The 23,848-nt window shown below is 41.7% G+C and overlaps 2 protein-coding genes across 6 annotated transcripts in view; one reads left to right on the forward strand and one right to left on the reverse strand.

The window, feature by feature from the left end:
* The first annotated feature begins 5,968 nt into the window (after nt 1-5,968).
* LOC115910561 (aldo-keto reductase family 1 member B10-like) lies at nt 5,969-13,926 on the forward strand. The gene is made up of 10 exons (XM_030960805.1): nt 5,969-6,189; nt 6,862-7,029; nt 8,053-8,169; nt 8,827-8,904; nt 9,365-9,487; nt 10,693-10,799; nt 11,062-11,143; nt 12,118-12,201; nt 13,022-13,104; nt 13,419-13,926. Exons 1-10 carry the CDS (start codon nt 6,121-6,123, stop codon nt 13,459-13,461), a joined length of 954 nt encoding a protein of 317 aa, XP_030816665.1. The 5' UTR covers nt 5,969-6,120; the 3' UTR covers nt 13,462-13,926.
* A 662-nt stretch (nt 13,927-14,588) lies between these two features.
* The window catches only part of CALD1 (caldesmon 1), a 171,568-nt gene continuing 162,308 nt past the window's right edge, over nt 14,589-23,848 (reverse strand). For 4 of the 5 annotated variants that reach the window (XM_030960809.1, XM_030960808.1, XM_030960813.1 and 1 more), the window contains 7 exons: nt 22,802-22,845; nt 22,628-22,706; nt 21,180-21,308; nt 20,129-20,224; nt 17,638-17,718; nt 17,392-17,425; nt 14,589-16,277 (listed from right to left, as the gene is read on the reverse strand). In XM_030960809.1, coding sequence (XP_030816669.1) covers nt 16,246-16,277; nt 17,392-17,425; nt 17,638-17,718; nt 20,129-20,224; nt 21,180-21,308; nt 22,628-22,706; nt 22,802-22,845 — 495 coding nt within the window. In that variant the 3' untranslated portion in view covers nt 14,589-16,245. The remainder of the gene's footprint in view (nt 16,278-17,391; nt 17,426-17,637; nt 17,719-20,128; nt 20,225-21,179; nt 21,309-22,627; nt 22,707-22,801; nt 22,846-23,848) is intronic. The other variant, XM_030960811.1, reaches the window with a different exon arrangement.

Raw genomic sequence — 23,848 nt, forward strand, 5'->3', positions numbered from 1 at the left:
TCCTCATCCATCACAACCTTCCTACACTCTTGTCCAGGAGCAGCCACCCCCGCTTCCTTTGTATGGCTAATCTCAGGTGATCTGAGCTGTCAACGTTCTTATCTGGATCAAAGGTGTTGTCTCAGCTCTTTCCAAAAAACTCCAATAGAAGAGATCCAATATTCAGAGGGGGAAAGGTCCTAAAAAAGCAAGGAATAAGCAGCAGTCAGACTGTACAACTGGAGAAAGCCCTTACAGGATTTAACTCAAGGCTTTTCTGAACACAGTTAAAGTGTGTGCTTATGGATGTGGCAAACGAATGTGTTAGGCTGCTTAAAGGCATTAGTGAAAGCAGGTTTTAACATAAATTTGTAAAGATGTAATTTAACAGAGTTCAGTGGCAAGACTGACTCCATTACTCACCACACAGGTGAAGCATACAAAGGAAAATTGCATTAGAATCAGTTCAGAATAATTTACATGGGGAGCAAAAAAGAAAAGGTGCAAAGGGTAATGGTGCAAAAGGGTAAGGTGCAAAAGGGCTTAACAGCACTCAGTCATTGACTAATTTAATATTTATAAAGTGATTAAATAGGATTTATTACAATTACTAAAATGACGTAGTTGCAGATTCACGATAGCACCATTGCTGCTGGAGAGGGTATTTGAATTAATTCAGATGCGTGCCTAAACAGAGATACCTATATCTATCTGTACAAAGGTACCTGTTAAAAATTCCCCTTGAGGGCAGTGGAATACTCACATTTGATGTCTTTGCATCTTTCAGTGGGTGGAGGAATGGAGTTCTCAGCCCAGGCCCTGTCATCAGCTTTCAGCAACAGCCCTCCAAGGATGAGACTTGAGGGCTCATGAGCTCTGAGAGGATTCCCACTCACAGAGAGGTGCTGGCACAGCCCACTGTGGTCCAGGAGAGCTCAAAAGGCCTCACTTAGTACCTAACAGGAATCCCAAAGGTTGTAGAGCAGCCCCAAGGAGAGGGGAGCAAAGGCATCACCACACTGCAGAAACTGGCCATAGCTTGGGATTCAGCGGACACAGCTCTGGTGATTCTTTCCAAGGAATTGCTAACCCTGCTCTCAGAGTTTTGGCGAAAAGTTTCACTTCAGTGTTACTGAAATTGGTGTCTTGCAACCACTCCAAAGGCAGCTGCTGCAGGGAAATGACTTCAGTAAAAAATCCACAGCTTGCTGATAAATGTTGGGTACTGTCCATTGCGCTCACCGAGGGGAGAACCAATCCAAGCATTCTACAAATGTTTCTCTCACATAAAAACTTTCTTCGCTACTGACGTACCACTTCCTACTGACATTGTCAGATCCATGAGCATGATGTTGTGCAAGTAAGACTGACAGAAGTAGATCTGTCTCACTAGGAGTAGACCTCTCCTGCTCTAAGTTACTGGGGCTTGTTTACTTTTGTTTTTAGAGACAGGCTGAGAGCACGCAACAATTGACAAACATGCTGAAGACTGGGACAGGGTACAGTATAAAAGGGAAAAATTTGGGTGCCAAAGGCATCCTACAAGAAGGCCCCCTGCAAAATGATCATCTCCTGCCCAGTGCCAGCTACACTTTGCACAGCACTGCCACGTTCACCCTGCCCACACCCACAGGCTGACATTTGGGGCTGCACAGGGCTGGGTGCCCCAGCAGGCCTGCCCAGGGCATGACAGGGAGGTGACTCAGCCAAAGCACAAGGAATTATTAATTAATTAAGGGATTGAATCCTCCCTGCTGTTAGGAGAGACTGAGAGGGCTGAGGATCCTTAGTCTGGAAAGTAGAAGGTTCAACGGGGCTCTTGTCAATGTACATAAACACCTGAAGGGAAGGTGCAAAGAGGACAGAGCCAGGCTCTTTTCAGTGGTGCCCATTGTCAAGATGAGAGTCAATGGGCACAAATTGAGACAGAGGAGGGTCCCTCTACCATTACAAAACACTTTTCCACTCCAAAGGTGGCTGAGCACTGGCACAGTTTGCCCAGAGATGTTGTGGTGTCTCCATCTGGACACAGCTCTGAGCTTGAGCAGGGAAGAGGTTCAAGATGAATTCTAGAGGTCCCTTCCCATCTCACCATCCCGTGGTTCTGTGCTATGTCTCAATCTTCACCCACTGCATATCCTGAAAAGGTGCCCAGTATACCTTTAGAGTCACACGAAAAAACCCCAAGTCTACGAAAATATAAATAGTGATACTTACCTTCTTAGCAGTTAAAAAATCACATTTGTTGTTTCACTGTTGTTGCAATCAATACATTGCAATGTTTCGTCAGCTCTGCAGGAGTAGACATTTGTGACAGGGTCCTTAGCATTAGCTCAGGAAAATAATGCAGATTGTTTCCCCAAGGAGCCCTCTCAGCCAGATTGACTCATGTTGGGACTTTCTACCTAAAAACTTTCATGTCTAACAGCTGGACCTGATAGTCTTGGAGATCTTTTCTAACCTTAATGGTTCTATAATTGCCACTGTGATATTTTCTGAAAAATCCCTTCATTAGGATTTCTTCTCCTGGGAAGATGAGAAGCCTCAGCTTCTCCATGTTTTGCTCCTCTGGAATGTGATTTGGGGAACTGTTTACCCAGCATGTGAATTTTTTAACTTAATGACCAATCCCAGTCCAGCTGTGTCAGGACTCTGGCCTGTCACAGGGTTTTATTATTCATTCTTATCCAGCCTTCTGATGTATCCTCTCTCTTTCTTTAGAATAGTTTTAGTATAGCATTTCTTTTAATATAATATACATCATAAAATAATAAATCAGCCTTCTGAATACTTGGAGTCAAATTCTCATCTCTCACCTCGTCCTGGGGACCTCACAACACCACATATGATTCTGTCTAGACAAAACACTCCCACTGGACTGCTCACATAAGAGATTTGCCTTTTTTTGCCTTTTTTTGCCTTTCAGCAAAATCTGCTGACGAAGCGGCACCATTACTCTCTAGAAAAGTCACTCCAAAGGAGGGACAGCTCCGAATCAGACACTAGGAAATTTCCAGTCAGGTGGTAGCAACCCCTGGCCATGATTAACAAGGCTGTGGACAAGTCACCACCTGTGCCTGCAGGCTCTGATGCATCAAATATCACGCCAGGGTGCCCTTGGGAACTGCCAGGCTCTGCAAGGAGTGAAATCACCGAGACTCAGCTAAAAATTGAGGTGAATGGGTCCCAGTCACCACCCATACTTGCATCCAGCAAATAATAGCAGTTAGAAATTAATTAAAGCCCTTTAAACCCTCATAAAGTCAGGTTTTATGTGGCTTTGAATGACGAGTTGCCTTTCTCCATGCAGATAAAGAAATCAGAACAAAAATGTTGGCACAGAAAAGCCTGTACACGTAACAGAGTCCTTCCAGCAGTTCTCCTCTGCCAGCCCATGCTGTGGCTGAGTTGGCAAAATCTCTCCCTGCTCCTCCCTGGCCTGCAGGAAGTTCACTCCAAAATCATTGTCTTCAAATAAAAATTTGTAGGGAGGAAAATTGTTGATGGTTCTGTTAAACAAATGGGTAAAAAAAAAAAAAGGCAATTATGTGGGGTTTATACATTCCACACCAAGATTTATTGCAATTAAAGCAATAAATGGCAATTAATAGCTCCATCTCAGCATTTCCTAGACTAATCTGTCCACAATTTTAATCAGTTCCTATTGCTGTAAGCACCCAAGGGCCTTTAATAAAAAATTAAGTAGTATGGATATGACATAGGTTTGGTATAAAATCTTTTCAATGCAATTTGAGATCAGTGTAAGAAGAATAGCGTGGTCCTTTCTAGCCTCAAAAACAATATACCATTACTAAATTTATAAAATCTCAACAGACTTTTGTAACTTTTTTTTTTTTTTGGTACATTTTTCTGTCAAATTCATCTAATCTCTCACAGTAGCTTTGTATTTTTCTTGTTTTGGGTGGGGTTGTATGACCTATGTGTTTTTTCATATCTGTTTTCAATACAAGACACCTCCTCTCACTGCTCCAGTTTGACCATACTGGAATTATCAGCCACTTTGAAAAATCTGATTCCCTGCTTCTCTGTCTCTACTTCATATCACTTTGGGGTTTTTTCCCATTCTGCAATGTGTGATGACATCCAAGGCAAAAGAAAGATGACAATAAAGCTTGGTTAAACCAATGGCTTAGAAATCAGGCCAAGGAAACCAGGAAGAGATTTTGTTTATATTTAAACCCTGAACGTGCATTTACTAGCCAACTGAAAATACTGTCCCATAAAAGCACTTTAAACAATGAAAATGCACATAAATTTTAACAAATCACATCAAACATCACAGTTAGTGGCTCAATAATTCATGGCTGCTTCTACATTTTGGTAGGCAAACATTAAAAACTAAGTATAAAATATTTAATTCTTGCTTACACCGTAGAAGTCACAAGATGACACCAGTGGAACTTCCACAGCATTTAAGTTGGTGGTCAGGGATCAGCAGTGAGCAAGTAGGAGTTTATAGCAATATAAGGAAAAGAAAAAAAGTAGACTCGAGCAGCAAAGCGTCCCTGCTGTGACAACTAAACACAAAGTCTGTGGGACACATGAGATGCCTAAGGTAGGGTGATGAACTTACATCAGCTCCGTGGTGTGCAGCATCTTTTCTTCCAGACAGCTGCCAGCCAAGCAGCCCAGTCCCTCCAGGCTCTGCCTCTTCATTTCTGAGGCACTGCACTCATACAGAGTCTCCTGCCGCCTTTAAATATCTCTTCTTGTGGAAGAGGTTTCACAGAGACCTCTGTGAGCCAGAGGGAAGTTTGATAAGAGATCCATGTTTACCCCTGAAAGAATTTCCTACCAAGGTGATTGACATAGAAACCAAGAAAGAAAGAAGGATAAATAAGAGAAACCTGAAACTGTCTATTCCAATGAGCACTTTGTCTTTCCTGACCAATGCGTAAAGTGTAAACTTCTGAGTTTTGTAAGAATGCATAAAAAGCATGCATGTTATAATAAAAAGGGGTTTGAAGCCTTCTGAATGGGAGTGTGGCTCTGTATTATGACCATCTTCAACTAAGACAACTTTTCACCCTGTGCAAAAAGCAGGGGAGGTTTTGGACTAAAGCACCCTGTGTTGACAAACTGTAATCACAAATCCCTTGTGCAGCATCTGACACCCTACCAGCACTGGGTGAAACTTTAACTGGGGGCCAGGGAAGAGATTCCTTCAACAGACTGCTGGTCCAGCAGGGAGCCCAGCCCTCTGCAGAGACAGGGAACACAGAAATGAGCTCAAAGGTAAGGCCACGTTCCATTTTAATGAATTCCTCTCTGAACAACAGGCAAGCCTAATATTTTTGAGGAAAAACATGAAAAATTCAGTCCATTTGCCACCACTGGAGAAAATCCTCCAACAGGCACCCGTTGCCTCAGGCAGAAATTCTCCTGGCAGCCAACAGGCTCTGCCAGCTGTGGTACCACAGAATAATCAAGGTTGGAAAAGACTCCAAAGTCATGGAGTCCAACCGGTCCCCACCACATCTGCCACCCACCCGTGTCCCCAGGTGTGGATGCCATGGGACAGAGAGAGAGAAACAGCAAGCATTTCTCACAGCGACTTGTGGGAATTCTCAGGGAGTTGAGAGGATGTGATAATCTGTTAAGCATAAACAATCTGCAGGTGGTGTTCTTCTACTTCATCTTTCTGCTCTTCTCAAGGACTGTGAGGAAGATGTCTTTGTTAGTTAGCCAATCAAATAGAATCTGTCGTATCACTCTATAAAAACCACGCGGTTCTCTTGAATAAAGCTTCTTTGCTCTTCCTACAACACTGCCTCCTGCCTGCCCTTGTGTCGTTCTCAGCACAAGAGTGACACCCAAGTGCCACATCCATACACCTTTTGAGAGTTTCCAGAGCTGCTGATTCTTTGCAGCAGAACGCGTGAAAAGCGCCAGCTCGGCTGCTGAGACGTTTGCTTTGGGTTTGCTGAGACATTTTGCTCTGGGTTTCCTCATTTCCAACCAACAGCTAAATCAGCCCCGAGCCTTCCTGCAGCCTCAGAGGCTGACGGGCATCCCGTGTGTGTCGCCGGTGACGAGGCGGGGAGGGGCGAGGCGGGGCCGGGCCAGCTCCGGTCCTTATAGCGGCTCCGAGCGACGGACGGACCGACGGACAGCGGCAGCATGGCCATCCCCTGCGTGGAGCTCAGCAACAAGATGAAGATACCCGCCCTGGGGCTGGGCACCTGGCAGGTACCGGCGCAGGAGGAAGGCAGGGAGGGAGGGCGGGGATGCGGCGGGAGATGCCGAGATGCGAAATGAAGTTAAAAACGGTAAAATAAAGAAGGAACCAGCCCTCCAAGAGCGGGATCCGTGCCCTGCGTGGGCAGGATGCGGCCGATGGCGGCCGCTTGTGTAACCGGGCGGGATGCCAGGCGCGGGGGCAGGGGCAGCGGGGAGCAACAGGCAAGGGGGAAAAGGCAGAAAAAAACACAAATTAAGGGCTGGGGAAGGTGGAAGGAGGCACAGAATAAAAGAAAGAAACTGAGCAAAAAGAGCGAGCGGCAGCGCTCGCAGCCCCGGGATGGGGTCGCGGTCGGAGGGTTCTGGGCACGGAGCCGCCCTGGCCGGGAGGATTTGGGGAAGGCCAAGTGGCGAAACTCCTTGGGCAGCACGGGGACAAAGAGGAGAAATGACAGTGGAGGCTGCGCTGCTGGCAGTGGCAGAGCTGGAGGTCTTGCAGAAACAAACGCCTTCCCGGCAGAAATGCCGCTTGCCTGGAAACTGCGTCGGGTTCCAGTGAAATGCAGGGGATGAGCAAACCCCAGGAGCAGCTGGAAAGGGGGACTGTGAGGAGCTGTCACAGCACTGGGACCTGCCAGGGGGACATGGCAGAGCTCATGGCTGGCTTCTGTTTGCTTCCAGGCTCCTCCGGGAAAGGTGGAGGAGGTGGTGAAGTTTGCTATCGACGCCGGCTACCGCCACTTCGACTGTGCCTACTTCTACCAGAATGAAAATGAAATAGGGAACGCAGTCCAGCAGAAGATCAAGGAGGGAGCTGTGAAACGGGGAGACCTCTTCATTGTCACTAAGGTACAAGGATGCAAGATTATTGGGGCATTTAGCTTTTCTTGCAGAGGAACCCTTACTGTAGCTGTAAAGTAAAATTAAAGTAATATTCCCTTCTCTGATGTTCACTTCATGGTTTTCTTGTTGTGTCTGAAAAGTCCCATCCTATATTTGCAATTTGGACTCAGCTTTATCAGGAACTGCTGACAACTTAGGAAAGATATCACAGCTATTGCTGATCTAATAATTTCCTGACATCGATTAAGTCAATTGTACAAATGTTCAGTGGGACACACCCAGCATAAGGGGGGAAAAAGTTTAAAAAAAAATGGCAAGATAGTTGTCTGGATTCATCAGTGCTAAGCATGACATTTGAAATTTCTGTTATGTACAAATGGTAATGCTGAAAGGGAACAGAAATCAAAGTATTTTATAGGTGTTTTCTTCATTCCTCATGTCATCCACTCATCCCAGATGTGCTCCTTAACAAAAAGAATAGTTCAGCTAATCAAATTTGGGGGTTTTCACCAGCAAAACCAGAAAACTTGGAGTATAACTAAGATTTCCCATGTTAAACTTTGTTTTTGTTAAAGAACATGGTTTCTTTTAATACTTGTTCATCTCTTTAAAAGCTTGAATTTTGATTTCAAAAATTAAGTAAAATTGACAACTGTTCTCCATTCTCTTCTCTTTTCTGTCCCAGTTAAAAGAGACAGAAAGAAGGTATCTATGAGCTGCTCAATAGTGAAAATTTAGGCTGAAAAAAATAACTGTAACACTTTGCCATGTCAGATGCCAGATTGTTACATTTATACCTGAGAATATCTTCTCATAAGTGGGAATCCTGACGCCACCTCCATGACAGTTGGCTTTGGGGTCTGTTTGTCCTGCCTTAGCAGTGAAATGTTAAATCCTCATCATCAGCATGCACTGACTTCAGTGGGGAGGGAGTTTTCCTCCCACACCTCCAAGTGAGAAGCTTCTGTGCCCTGGTCTGCCTTGTAAAGTGACAGTAAAGTGACAGTCGGGCTTGTTCTCTTCCCACAGCTGTGGAACACCTTCCATGAGAGGTCCCTGGTGAAGGTAGGGCTCCAGAAGAGCCTTGCTGCACTCCAGCTGGACTACCTCGACCTCTACCTGATGCACTTCCCCATGGGATTCAAGGTACTCCTGCTCTCCACACCTTTCCCCCTCACCTGCCCAGGAACGTCGCTGAGTTCTCTCATCTTTGCTGTGGCCATCTTCATCACACAGCTGGGATTTGGGGGTTCATTTGGCTCTTCCCTGATCCCTGTGGTAGCAAGAATTAGGTGTGTTTTATCACGGGGGTCTGGGCTTTTCATGCCTTTTGGAATGAGGTGTAAGTGTGAGCCCCCTGGGTCTTCTGGGAACCAGCACAGGATTGTGGTTATAGCATGGACATCTAAGTTTTTGGGGATGTTGGCTTGGCCTGAAGTGACCAGCAGTGAAAAGTGAAGCCTAGCATAGAAGGAATGTGTTTCTTCCCCCAGTCTACATCTGTGTAAAATGAATAAGAAACTAGAATAAAGGGGCTGTGGAGTGTCAGTTCCCTCCTCTCCAGGCCTGCCAAAGTTACATAATTATTACTAATCCCCACACTCTTTGCATGCAGGGACTCATTTTGCAAAATATGGCCCTCATCCAAAAGAGAATACTAATGGGCAAGCATCATTTTTAGTTATGCAAGATGTTTAAACAACCTGCTAACTTGCTGCCTGTAAATGCAGTTCAAAGTGCTGGCACACTGTAGGAAATTACCCATTTTAAAAAGTCTGTGTATAACCTGCCTTGATTTAACAGGCTGGTGAAGAGCTGCATCCCCTGGATGACAAGGGGCACAGTGTTCCCAGTGACACAGATTTCCTGGACACGTGGGAGGTAAGGCAGTATTTGCCCTTCAGAGAAAGTATCAGCTCTAAAGACGGAGCAGAGATCTGTGTGCAAAATGAAATTGAGGGATACGTTCGGGTGTGAAGGACAGCCACACAAAATTGTACTTCAACCTGCTTGTATCTCTTGTTTTGGGGAGCAAGAAGGGGATGCGTTTAGTAAGGCTAAAGGGAAGGAAGCTGTCAGCTCTGTAGTTACTGTTCCTAAAACATTTGGATACACACAATGGTAGAACCAACCCTTCAGATTAATCTAGGTGTGGCTGTTAATGTACTGGGTGTTCATACAGTTAGGATTCTATTTTCTTTTATGAACCAAGATACTTTTATGTAATCTAATCTAGCGTGAGTTGTTTGTTCATTTGCCACAAGCTTGAGAGAAATAAAATAATGTAGTTTGATAGCAATACCACCAACTCACACCCACCTTGGTTGTCCTTACTCATTAGGCCATGGAGGAGCTGGTGGATGCTGGCCTGGTAAAAGCCATTGGAGTCTCCAACTTTAACCATGAGCAGATTGAAAGAATCTTGAACAAGCCAGGACTGAAGCACAGGCCTGTAATGAACCAGGTGAGAATTTTCTTTCCTTTCCTCAGCTAACCTTGCAGTCTGGAATCATAGAATGGATTAGGATTGGAATCATAGAATTGATTAGGATTGGAATCCATACTTTAAGGATTATCTAGATCCCCTTTCCATGAGGCTGGAGCCTTCCACTTAGAAGTATTCCTAAATATATTTGGAATATGTGTGTGTATATATAATCAGAGTATACTTAAATTCATATTATACACATGTTCTATGTAAATAATATATAATAAATATTTAGAGTAATCTTAACTATATTCAGCAAAATCCCCACTGGGAGTTTCTGCACCAGCATGGGACTATCCAGGGATGCACAGGACTTATTTTTCAACATAAAAGAAACCCCTCAGCTTCATTATAGAAAGGAGGTTGAAGAGTACAATTACACAACAAATTCTCACCACATACCTCATGAATGTAATCACAGGACAGCAGCAGCCTAGGGATCTTCTTCCATTTCCAAAATTCTTTGCGCGCAGCTGAGGGTGCTGAATGCCCATCTCTTCCAGATGGGGAGTACCCAGGGAAATCCCTACACCAGCTCAGGTGTAAGTTAACTCCTGTACAAGTTTTTCATGTCACCATGTCTGCTAGTGAAGCCCTGGTGTCCAGAGACAGCTGGGTGTGCGCACAGGGCCACGTGAGGGGCACAGACACAGCCCTGTGGTCATGCCATGGCTTGTGGCAGCTGAGCAGCATCCCAATGGAGCTCCTGTTGCTTCCAGGATGTCTTACCCAAATCTGTTTGTAACATGAACTTGCTTCCTTAGGGTAGCTCAGATCATCTCCCCAAGCTTCCTCAGGAATGAGAGAGGCTCCTTGAGGTAAGGAGAGGTTGGGTGCATCAGAGCAGAAAATAAACTTGAGGCATTCTAAGCTGCCCCTCTGACAATGCAATCCTGCCCTGCAGTAGTCCAGGAAGGCTCATTTCCCAGATTCCACACAGATAACACTCTTCTCATCTGTTTTTTGTTTTCTGTGGGTAATATGTAGCATGAGAAAGCTCTGTTCTCTGCTAGGCCTCTAGGTACTGCTGTAACATTAACAACTTTTTCATAAAATAGATTTGAATCTGATACTGGAAGTCAAGTCTTCACATTTTCTTTGACCCAAGAGGATTTAAAATGTAATGCTCTGCAGCTCAGCAAAGTCTGCCTCTTTTATCAACCATCTTTCTGTGCTTGCAGGTGGAGTGTCATCCATACCTGACCCAGGAGAAGCTGGTCAAGTACTGCAAATCCAAAGGGATTGCTGTGACAGCCTACAGCCCCCTGGGCTCTCCTAACCGCCCATGGTAGGAGAGCTCTGCAGCCTTTATATATACAAAACACTGCAGTTGAACTAGGAAGATTATTATCATTATTATTATCATTATTATTACCATCATTGTTATCATTTTTATTATCATTATTACTATTATTATGATTAAATTAGGTAAATGGTGCAGTTAAAATGAGAAAAGTTCTGTTGTCTTGATGCAGATTGTGTCACATGATGTAAGGCTCCTACAGGGAAGCCATCACCTTTCTACTGCCACCATCTCTGTTTTTTAACAGGGCTAAGCCAGGGGAACCCACACTTATGGATGACCCCAAGATTAAAGACATTGCAGCCAGACATCATAAGAGCCCTGCCCAGGTAAGAGCAAACCATTCCTCCTCCTCGGATGTCTTACAGGCCAGTCCTAGCAGATGCTACTTTCTCTAGAGATACATTATAATGTATGACTCTTCGTATTTGAAGAGTCAAATTAATGACTCTTCATTCTGCCCAAGTTCTTAAAAGCATTCATAAAAATCATCAGCCGTTTTCAAGGAGGTCTTGAGCGCCAGCTTTTGGGTTGGACTGATCAGGAATGGTACATGCTTACCTCAGGTGTTCACCTTCCTAAATTTTTATTCCTTTTTCCAGCTAAGTTATCCTTCAGAACAGTCCTGTAATTTGGAGACAGATTTGATTGCTTTCATTCTGCTTGTGTTCACAAGGAATTATTGAAAGCTGCTTGATTATTTAAGAATTTTTTTCTCGCTATTAGTTTGCTAGTCACACAAATTAGTTGTTGCCTGGGGTGTGCAGAGACTGCACTTGAAACAAAGCCACGTGTTCACATGCAGTCAAAGAATCATACTTTAGGGCAGAGCAGGATGAAAACATTTTATGCAACAGTTGTTTTTTTTTTGGGGGGGAGAACTTTTAAATTCTGTAAATATGTTTTTCCTTTTATGGACTTCCAAAAGTTGAACCTTCGTGAGTACTTACCTGTGAGCCCAAAATAATCTGTAGTGTCATTATGCTCATTGAGTCTGAGCACTCACATAATACAAGCCAGAGCATCATCAGTTTTCTCCCCTTGCTACTACCCTAAACAAAACCAAAACAAATCCTGCAAAAGCCACAATGTAGAAACAATATAGGCTAGAAAAAGTTATGGTTTTGCAGTCTTCTGTCAAATACCTGAGCAAATCCTGGCATATTGAATTCCTGGGGGCAAAGTGGTAGTCTTCCAAAGAGTGAAAAATAAATTATAGATTAAAAGAAAAAAAAATCCACAAATTGTGTTTCAATAGATTTCCTGGGACCTCAGTGTTCATCTCCTCTTTGTTCTTTCCTAGGTCCTGATCCGCTTTCTGGTGCAAAGAGACATCATTGTCATTCCCAAGTCTGACAAACCACACCGTGTTGAGGAGAACATGAAGGTGAAGCTTTTCCCTTGGGAAATGCTGCTGCCTGGTTTTGTGCAGGATGGGCACCCACACCCATAGCCCCTCTGTGTTTCCAAGCAGCACCTGAGGCACACTGGAAGAGGGATAGAGAGATTTGAAAATCTGGGGAGAAGCATTTTGTTCCTGCTGGGAGAGAAATGGGTTACACCAGGGCTGCCCCAGGTTTGGACTTGCCCTTGGGGAAAAGGTTAACAAGTCCTTAGGGTGTAAACGGAACAAGCTGAGAACAAACACCAGACCTGTTAGAGTTTGTCTCACTGTGAGGCTGTGGCTCCCCTTGGCAGTGAAGTTTGAAGTTTAGCTGGATGTTTGTTCATAAGGTGTGGCATCTTATGTAATACCTTTGTATTGCTTTCAATCCATGGTGAGAGGGTTTGGAGTTATTTTTCCCATGAACCCCATCAATAACTCTTCAGATGATGACCTGTGAGGCAACTATTTGCAGTTGATAGCCAGCAGCCCTCTCTCATAGCAGAAAATTTACCTCCAGTTCCAGTATTTGTAACACATCCTGAGCACCTAAAGTCTTCTCTGTGTGCATTACAACCCAAAGTGCAGCAGTGCTGGAATTCAGCCACCCAGAAATGTAAGAGCTTGGTATGAGCAGCACCTCAGAAACAAAAAGATTGTCTTGATGATTTCAAGGGTTCTTATTTGCCTGAGAAATGAGAGGATTGTTTAAATGTGCTTAATGCATTCCTACCTCAAGTCCAAAGTGCATGAAGCACACTTAGGAGCTAACTACTCACAAACCTAACTAAAAAAAGCTTTTTTTTTCCTCTGTTCCTGCTAGGTGTTTGACTTTGAACTGTCCAAAAAGGAGATGGATGTCATCCTCAGCTTTAACAGGAACTGGAGGGCAGTTCCAGTGATCCAGTACGTTCCTTATTATCCTTAGTATCCATCTGTCCTATTTCTGTCTGTATTTTCACTCACCCAGTCTTGAAAACACACATGACCAAAACCAAAACTTTAAACTTGAATGAGGCATGTTCTGAATCTTCAGGAGGGAGATTCATTTGGAGTGTTCCCTCCAGCATGTTGGTGTTCCAGGGGCTTTCTCCAGGCCTGTGTTCAGTTCAGTGACAGCTGCAGAGTACACTGGCATTTGGGGAGGGAGGCTGCAACAGGGAAATGCTGCTCAGGACATTTTCTGCACTGCTTGAATAACAAAGTCTTTCTCTTTTCAGAGCTGTCAACCACAAGGACTACCCATTCAAAGCAGAGTATTAAATGCAGGTGGTTCCTGCAGGACCTCCATTTACCTCCTTCCAGATTAGATGTGCTCTGCAGCTTGATCTTCATTTCTTCTTCTGTACTTGATAATTGTTATGAGCAGTTACTTTTTCCTCCTCTTTTTTTAAGGATGAGACCACTAACTGATATAAGAATGCAGCAATAAGGGTGGGATTTTTGTAAAGATACTTAGCAGAAATCTGGTTTTGATTAGTAGTAAAAAGACAGTGTCTTTTCCTTTCCTTTTTATCTGGTCTTCCTTAATTAGAGACATGCTTAACAAAAAACAAGGACTTAAATGGAGTTTTTTATAAGTTACTTCCAGTATGGTCAGTCATACTGGCTCATGAGTGACTGTCAAAGAATGCTCTAATTGCATCGCTTTTTATATATTTGTGATTTTCATAGTGTATTTCTAATGCTTTAAAATTTTATATGAATAAAGTTTATTAACCACAGAAATTGATCTGCGTGGTCCTTAAATTGTTTTATATATAGTTTTTCTAAAGTCTGGGGTTTTACAAATTTTAACACAGATAGAAATAAGTTTCTATAATTTCTGTACTAGGACATACAGATCACTTTGTAGCTTATTCTTCAAAACAGGATTGTGCTCTAGAGTAAGGACCTACAGAACAAAAGTTGCCTCACACAACCCCTTCCTCTGGCAATCTAGAAATTGAACTCCTCTGTGATTCCTGGGGAAAGCTGAAGGCAGCATCATGGGCAGGAATAACTCACAGTAAAACCCAGACAGCTGAACACAAGGGCTGCCTCCAACATCAGAATGGGAGTCTCAAACAAACTTAGATTTTTGCAACTCTGCTGGCACCACCCAGAATATTACACTTTATCTAAGAAAAGCACAGGAAAAACTCTTCTTAAAAATCACCAAAGCAAACCCTGAGACAGCTTCACAGTTAATTGCTCTAAAATATTTTCATATTCAAACTCAAGTATTTTCATATCCAAATTTTTTTTTTCAGATTTTGTTAGGCTAAAGCCAAGCTGGTTTGTGGCATCAGGAGGGATGTCCTGAGGGGTTCTTCATCTCACAGGGACTCAGCACAATTCCTACCCCATTTACAACAACTGGTGCATTCCTGCTCATTAACAAACGGGGCTGCTGATGGAAATATTCCATTTATTGCAGACGCAGTTTCAGAATACATTGTTTGAACAAATTGTTTTTATTGCAGCTATCAGATGTATTTGAAAGACTCAGAGGAGTGTTTACAAAACCCCCAAACAAAAACCACAACAACTCACAGGCAATGTCAGGCACAGTCTCACCCCCTACAGATAACTTAGTGCATCCCTAGATGTAAACAAGATGTTTCAGCCAAGCAGGGGAGCCCAGCTGTGGGTTGAAATTGAAATTTACACTTCTTTAGGAAGAAGCCAGGTGCTGTAAGACATGGAAGTGGGGATAAGGGAAGTCCTGGGGGTTCTGGTGCACAACAAAGCTGTTAACAACGAGCTCAGGGGCTGCTTGAGTTGCTCAGTTTATGCCACCCATACACTGTAGGATGTAAATGCTAAACTGTAGGGCATGTAAATCCAAACCAAGCTGACGTCCTAAAGTCATGTGTTTACTATGTACAAATGAAAACATCTGTCAATAAGATATCCAGGGGAGAGAGGTAAAAAGAAGCATCACAGAGATAGAGGTTTACTTCATTTTCTCTGGACCTGGTGTAGGGCACTGATGGATGGCAAGATTTAGTGTACAGTCATTTGAAACAAGCTCCAACTCTGTTTACATCTTTTTCTTTTTAATTATGGTAGTTTTATATAAATTAAACTACAACGTTTTATACAAGTGACCTATTTTTGACCCTCTATACTCTTACCTTTTCCTCTTTTAAAAACTATACTTTCTTTTTAATTACCCATTACTGGGCAACTGACATTTAAATTTTTTTTAATACTTATCTCACCATACCTCTAATGACAATTATGAAATCTTACTATAGAAAAGTGTGTGATTTTGTCTTTATTTTTTTTAAGCTGTGATATTGGCTAATTATGTATGTTTATTGCTAAATATAATACTCTAGCACATATTAAAGCATTCTACCATTAGTAGTGCCTTTAGGCTAAACTTTGTAAAGCTATGTGTGTATATATATTCTAGATTGCATTCAATTACTAGTCACTAACAACAAAAAGAAATATCAGTACCGCTGTCAGCTAACATATTCATCCAAATTTAGGTATTAACTTAAACTAGAATGGAAAAATTGATACTTAAAAAAAAAGTATAAAACAAAAAAAAATTAAAACACATTATTGATGCAGTATTTCTCATGACATGGGCAACTTACAGAAAATATTACATTGTCAACTAAAGATATTTCTTCCATGCCTTAGTCTAAAGTGCAGAAAGAAAAAGACTTCTGTATTACAAAAGTAACCATTGGTTTTATAGGTTTACTGCACACCTTTCCCAAGCAACTTCACTTTACATGCGTTTTGGGTTGACCTCTATTGCCAGCTGAAATCACTGTTCAGATACATATTTATGACTTTCAGTAGGAGAGTCTATATATTTCACAGCATGGGTTTCTTCAGGAATAAAGGCTCTTGTGCAAAGGCAGTACTATTCTGATGAATGTCTAGACTGATTATTAAATACAGTGCTAATATACATGGTTTTAACTGGGATAATGCAAAAAAAGACATTTTGGTAAATAAACATAAATATAAAAAGAACAATTTAGCACTTTTTCCTTTTTTTTTTTCCCCCAAACTGATTGGTCCAGCGTCTTTAGTGGCCTTCTAGGGTTCTTTCTCAAATTGTCTCAAACCTGCTGAGAAAGCGACAGATTAAATATGGCTTGAAACAACCCAGACACATCTCTAGAACAGAAAAAGCACAGCTCTCTAGGTTAACGTGTAAGCAAGCAGGACAGAGCTGGGTGCTGCTCTGCTCCTGTACTGGGGTGCTCTGAGGTGGTCCCCAGGAGGACAAAAATCAGGATTTCAGAGGCTCAGCAGTGTCCAAACCCCTGTGCTGGGACTGCTCCTGTGGGTGGAGAGCACCTTCCATGGGAGCAGGGCTGCACTAACCCCGAGCCAGCCCAAAAACCCCTCTCCTGACACTTGGGTTGGAAAAAGGACAAGAGGAGCAAAACAATTCTGCTTTGCACGGCTCTCAACCAAAAAGCAAAGTTCACAGGTGCAGCATACATCTGGCTTTACATAAAACCACTAAAAATGTGTGGGCACACAGTGAAGTGTAGGAAACCAAGAGTGTTTCTCTATTCAATCATTTCACTCTTAGCAAAGAATTGAGGGATGTTGCAAAGCATCCTTAAAGCTATTAAACTGGTCAGTGAACTTCCATTCTTCCCTACTGGTTCTTAGCCATACAATTAGCTTAATTTGCTTCATATGGAGTGCTTTAAAATAAAAAAATAAATTAAAATATTAAATAAAATTTAAAAATAAAAAAACTAAGAGGGCTATTTTGCTGATTTCTTGCTGTAAAACTAGGTCGTGTATCACCAACCAGTGGTTTCAAAATGACAATAGCATAACTATTTTTGCCCTGAAAAGACACCAATGCACAGCTCCAGCAAAAGCAGTTTCTCAACCATTCATGTTTCAATGATATTTTAATGGAGTTTTTGAAAGGCAAAGGCAAAAAGGGTTTTCTGCATCAACGTGAACAGCTGCAGAATTTTAAAACACAGGTACACCTATGCAAAAATGTGGCAATGTTTCTGTATAATAATAGGTATTACAATGTTTGTATTGTATTATCATATGTATATAATCAAATATTGCATGTGTTATTTTATTAAATATACATATAATTTATGTTAACATTATATGCATAACATGATTACATTATATATATATGTAATAATATATATTAAATGACAGAAACAGGTGCAATATATGCATTATGGCATCACTTACCATTAGTCTCTGATTTTTTCCCTGTAGCTGATACCTGTTTGAAAAAGCAAAAACACATTATTAAAATCCCATATAGGAGAAAATTGCTATTTATAACAGGATGTGCACACATAACCCAGCTCTGCCAAAGGTGAATATAAAAGTGATACACTGCTTTCTGAACCTCATAGTGCTTTCTTTTATAGATAAAAAGGTGGGTTAGGAACAGAATATTATCCTGTAAACACCACCCAGAAGTGTTATTACCTTAGAAGCAGCACCTGGCTTCTCCACTGACTGCTTCTCCCAGAGATTACGTTTGCCAGAGACATCTCCTGGTCTTAAATCCTGTATTTTAATGGCAGAGAATAGAAACCAACATTAGTTCAGGTTTATTTTCACTTGGTAAAGAAAAAGTTAAAATGCAACTCCCTCACGAGAGAAACTGAGGAATATCCACCAGAGGTCCACATTACATTGTCTATCAGTTATAAAGAATTGTATTTCACAAAATAACTCCACACATATCCATGTTTTTAGACAGAAAACAATCCTGTTGCATCTATTTCATATGGCACAGACTGGTCTTAACTCAGTATGTTCAAGTGAAGAGTTACTGCACCCTCATTTTTACAAACAAATCAAATCCAATTTTTTGGAGAAAAAAATCCCCACTTTTTTTAGGAAAGTATTTCTGCTGGGGAGGAATTCAAAAGTAGCTTTTCTTGGCTATTTTAGGGCAAAATTAAAATATTTTATTTTAAAAAATTATGTAAAAAACAGAGTTGGAGTTTTAAAAAACAGAAGAGCAGATCCTGCTCTATGTCCTTAAATACAGATTTCAGCACTTATCACTGTAGTCCTTCATATGCATTTAAATTTCCATTGCATCCTTTGCAACCTTGGGATGTGCCGATCACTAGCCTGATAGAAAAAAACCAACAACAACAAAAAAAACCCCAAAAATCCCAACAAAAACAAATCAGCTGAGGTAAAGTGATTAAAGAATAGTAGTAATCTCTGAAAATGAGTGTATTATTGAGATTTTAATCAAAATGCCATAAAAATGTCAATTAGCTTCTTGGGGAAAAGGAGGGCTGCAAATGAAAACGACATCTGCTGGGCAGCTGGACTGATATCTCCCTCTGTGCATGGCAAACAAGAGACCCAAACAATTCTGGACATAAGTACTGTCCTTTTCAGGAAGTATTCAAGTCCTGCATGGCTTCCAGGATTTTGTACTGGCCATCCATAGGGAGCTAAGTTTTCTGCACATGAGAATTTCCACCTGTGATATGCTCAGTGATGAATGGAAATGAGATTTCTTCAAGGGGGATTTGCACCCAGCAGAGACCCCTAGAACTGATCATAATTTAGAGTTGCTGATGATTAAAACTTGAAGCCAATTCTGCTCTTTAAAAAGGCAGTTCAGTAGTAACAGAGGAAGGAAGAAACTAATTTCAACCTTATCACAAAGCCATTTGCAGGGGACATTATCACAAATCCACTTCGACAGTCCTGAAATAATTTGGGATCTGTGGCATGGGTTCACTATAAAACTGAAATCTTTGCTCTGCCTTGAATTTAATATTTTTCCAAAACCCACAAGAATCTTGATGGTCACAAAAACTTTGAACATTTTTCAGTTTTGGTGAAATGTGACAGAGGTGAGAAGTTATATGCTAAATAAGAAATTCTAGCCTTCCCTTCGATTTATCCTGACTAAAAAAAAGTAAAAATCACACATTAGAGATGCATATAAACCTTCATAGTCAATTATAAACAGGTTTACCTGACCAACTTAGCAAACAGACCCCCAAAGAAGAAGAACAGGAGGAGGGCGCGTTCCTTCAAGCAGAGACATTGAAAGAAGAAAGAACAATCTATTGAGAAAGAGGGAAATTAAGACATAGATAGAAACAGTTGGCTGAGGGAAAAACAAGAGATTAGTTTTACATTGTCTAAAAGACGCAACTTAAAAGAAAAGAGAGAAAAATCTGGAGGCAGATTCTGTAGTGGACAATGCTGCAAATTTCAAACTCCTCTTTAGGACAAACAGGAGTGCGAAATGAGAAAGTGTTTTTCAGGCTGCACTTTTCATAAAGGGCAGCTGAACTGGCAGGAAAACAATGCACAAGGATACAGGAAGAAATCAGCTCTTTAACAAAATCCTGAAGTTGAATCATTAACATGACAAACAATTCTCCAATATGGATATTTAAGGTTCCTCATCCTTACCCTTCCCCACCCCACAGAGACCTCTTCCTGCTGCTTCCCACATCCCCAGTTTATTACCTCAACAGCATTTTCTGCTCTGATTCTTGCTGAACTAATGGGCAGGCTAAAGGGCCTTCATTAGGAGTTACATTTAGGCTCATAAAGAACTAAAATTATTTCAGTTGTGTTTTAAAACATACTTGGAAGATTTTTACAGGGCAAGGACCAAACTCCAAGCGTGTGTAAGTGTGCAACCTGGGGTCTATGGCTGCTAATTTCTAAATTAATGGTAAGCCTTTCACAGGTGGTAAATTAAAGTCATCCTCTACCAGAGAAGTGCCTCTTCTGAGCTTTAAAGCAAGAACTGCCCTGTTTCCTCTCCCCATTTTATGGCTACAAGGAGTCAGCAGCCAGAGGGTTGGGAGCTGCCAAGAGGACACAAAGCAGAGTTCCTCCAAAGGCTATCAGCTGGTGGAGGAAGCACCCCCTGCCCCAGGAGAGAGCCCACCTACTGAAGAATGGTTGTTCCAAGTTTACTTACAGAAGGTTTTGGAGCAGGGGATTTGTTGCCCTCTGGGGTCTTGGTCAACCACTCATTGATACGACTGGAGACACCAACCTTCAGCCCAGCAGTTTCCTGCAAAATGATAAAATCCAATCAGAAGACTTTCAGAATGGCTTTTGCTCTGTTTGCCATGGTTTAGATTTAAAAGCAAAGCCAAGCCTGGGTTTAATAGAAAGGTCCTCACTGAGCCTATGGCTTGCTCACAGCCTGTGTGCTCTGAAGGTTTTGTCCCTATGAATTACACAGTGCTGCTGCCCTCTAGTTTTCAAAAATTATATACATGGACTGACAAAAACATTACTGCTGCCCTAGTAATAAATGTCAGATATAAACATGCTGTTTCTACCACAAGGCCAAACTCCAAAAATCTTTAGCTTAATAGAAGAGACATCAGCTCAAACCTACTTTTTTTCTCTCGTTAAATTATTTTTTTTTCAAAAGAAGTACACAATAGAGAAGTGGCCTAAAATTTAAAACATTAAATCTTTAAAAGGCTAGAACAAATTACTGACATTTAATTGCTATCTATAAATAACCCACTTCAATCCACAGCTCATCTTTTTGCCTATGATAAATGCTCAGCAATTTGCCTCAATTTATAGAAAGAAAATGTTGCCTCAAGGATTTACACAAAAAAGATAAAGGTCTCACAAATGCTTCTATGAATTATCTAGAAAATATCATCACTATTCAAAGCTCTTCTGCTCCCCAAAAGAATTTTGCCCTACCCAAAGAATTTCTTTGTACTCTGCTTGAATGACCCAGATGTATTTTTCTAAGATATCTGATGTGGCTCTGGAATGTCTCATAACTGAGCTCAGTAGGTCACTGAATTCTTCCATTATACTCAATATTGCAGCCACACCATCTTGTGGCTTTCTGAGGCCTTCAGGATCCTTTGGGATATCCTTCACCAGTGATGCCAACAGGAGCAGACAGGCTTACTCACAGGAATATGAATGCAAGACCAGGTCCTTAACAGTAAGAGCACAATTCTTTACAATCACTAGGATAATTAAACACCTACCTTATTTGGTGTTCCTGCCCCAGAAGGTGATGAGAAAACATTCCCTTTCTCCCACATGCTCTTGATATTACGGACGCCCTCGGCCGGAACATGAAGGTCGGAAGCCTTAGGTCTTGAAGCCTTCGTGCCCTGGGGAAAAATTGGGGCCAGTTGGTGCTTGGCATTGAGAGCTGGATTTGCAGGGTGGTTTGACTCTGGGGAATGCAGCATTTCCATGTGGCTCTAGCACTGATCATGCAAAGATGAGAAGGAGTACCCAGCTCAAGAGGTGCCACTGAGACTCTCTCCCCTTTTGGATTTGCAGCTGCACCTTGACAAAACCAGCTGGGAAAGTGGCAATCCCTTATTTTTGTGTTTATTACCTTTCTAAAACCCACGGCAAACCTTAGCTCTGCACACAACTGCTCCAAGGATTTAAAATCTTAGCTTATGCCTGGCTCCTGGAAGCCTGAGCTAGGGAATCCCTTTGCAGGGGCAGGGGGAAAGTTTGTTCTGTCATTCAGCATCAGACTGCTCCATCTGCCCCAGACAACTGAACCTCAGCATTCTAGGTTCAGTTGTAATCTCAGCAATCCCAATATGTTTGAAAAAAGGTGTTCTTTTGAAGAGTGGAGAATTGGGTGTGAGTTTTTGGGTGATTTTTTGGGGCAAATGTGTCTTTTGCATGGTTACTAAAAACACTAAGCCAAATTTGTCCTCTTTCTTCTTTTCAAAATTCTTGCACATTTTACATATCATAGACTGGATGAGAATAAGAACCTGTATGAGTGATGCTTTGCCTCTCTAATTGCAAAGCAAGGCAAATTTGGCAATTTGTGGACAAATCAGAAACTCAGCAAAAAAATATTTCAAGTCAGATGGCAGCTGGATTCTGTGGTGTCAATCTCCTCTTTTACCTTGGACTATGGACAGGAAAAGCCCTCAGTTCTGGCTCTTAGGCACAGTTCTCAAAATCACCTGGGGTCAAGTTTTGCATTTTAATGTGATTTTGATTTCCCTTTTGTCACTGCTTAACTGGTTCTCTGTCTTTGCCAAGGAATTTCACTGTGGGGTGGCAGCCAGCAGCACAGAGCCAGCTCCTTGTTCTCCTAAATCAGCTGCTAGGTCAGCTCTGCTCAGGATGACCATCAGCTCTGTGCTGACAGGTCTCTCACCAGCCAAGCAGAGGATGTGACTGTCACTCAAGAGGCTGGCTGAACCCTCCAAAGCTACTGCCAGCTTACAAAACAGTAAATTACAGCATGAAAGGGAAAACCCAAATCTGAGGTTACGTTTAGACGCATCTCTAGATGTTGGTTACAGATGTGCCTCAAGCACTTTGTTCTTGAAGTCACATTAAAGAAGAGTTTGTGATCAAAAACCCCTGCAATTCTTGAATAGCAAAACAAAGGCTGATTAAAGGCCCCAGAGCCATTAGTAACCAGATCCATTTACTGGAATTAACTTACCCCAATTGCACTAGTGTATTGCTCAAGTCTACTGTCAATCTTTGAGACAACTGCTGTTGTCTGGGTGGGCTTCATTCCACTGTAGGAAGTAAGAGAAAAGAAAAAGGCAAGAATCATTATTCCATCCACTTAAACACTGCTGTTAGAACAGAACTTACTGTTTCTTTGCTTTACCTCTTTTGAGCAGATTTGTTCAAAAATTCTGTTCGCTCCTCTATCTAGAAAAGAGAGAAACAAAAGCTTTAAGTTTAGAGTTCATAGAGGGTCAGCCTGTGCAAGGCCAGCCTGAAATGTCATTTTAAATGTCAAAAAAGTCAATTTCAAAGAGATGCATTCCAACAGAAATTTCACAGACACACACAAAGGTTTTATAGATAGGAGCCTGTTATGCTACAATTCATAAAAGTGGATATATTTTCTGCGTGAACGTTTGCATCCTACACATTTCTTCAGTGCCTTATATGTAGCAAGAGAATAAATGAAGAACACAGAAAGAAGAAAAGGGAAGAAGTCTATCTCATGGAAAGGATTGATATGCACAAAAACCTAGGTCATCCTCACATCTCCCACACAAAAGCAAGTATGTATCTCTTGAGACGGACAGATAATAAAGTTTTTTTAAATTTAATAAAGTTTTTCTTTATTAAATTTATAAAAACTGAGCTGAGGGATCAGACTAGGCCAGGTTTGGAGCTCAGCCACAAAGCCTCCCTTACTCACGTCTTTGGAGGACACAATCAATTTAAATTTGGGCTCCAAAAAACCCATCAGTGTAAACTCTTCTCATGTTCAGGATACTGCTGAATCAGTTTCTACCAGCTGTTATTATACAAACTGGTATCTGATATTTCATCATTATTTTCTACTCTGTAAATAGGCAAATATTGTGACATCTCCAAGGAGGAAGACTCATGAAAGTCTCATATGGCTTCTGTCAAATCTCTCAATACTTTGAAAACAAAAAACTCCATCCCTGAATAAAGCTTTAAAACATTTCCCTTTGGGAGGTGGAGAGATGGGGAGTGTGTGCATCTATTTGTATTCAGGGTCAAGAAACATTTTCATCACATTTCCTCAAGTCTTATCAACATTGCATTGTTCCACTTCTCATGCCAGGCTCTACAGTTCCACTTGACAGTAAAACACATGCAAGCAGGTCCAGGGGATTGAAATGATTAATAATCAGCCTGGCTGGATTCCTGGGGATTCCCAGTCTCAGCA

Source organism: Camarhynchus parvulus, chromosome 1A, assembly GCF_901933205.1.
Source record: "Camarhynchus parvulus chromosome 1A, STF_HiC, whole genome shotgun sequence".
NCBI classification, from domain to species: Eukaryota; Metazoa; Chordata; class Aves; order Passeriformes; family Thraupidae; genus Camarhynchus; species Camarhynchus parvulus.

What these genes read in the sequence shown, in the direction of transcription:
- LOC115910561 (XM_030960805.1), top strand. Translation starts at nt 6,121, where the DNA reads ATGGCCATCCCCTGCGTGGAGCTCAGCAACAAGATGAAGATACCCGCC. An exon ending in ACCTCTTCATTGTCACTAAG is followed by an intron (nt 7,030 to 8,052) that starts GTACAAGGATGC and finishes CTCTTCCCACAG; the next exon opens with CTGTGGAACACCTTCCATGA. An exon ending in ACAGGCCTGTAATGAACCAG is followed by an intron (nt 9,488 to 10,692) that starts GTGAGAATTTTC and finishes CTGTGCTTGCAG; the next exon opens with GTGGAGTGTCATCCATACCT.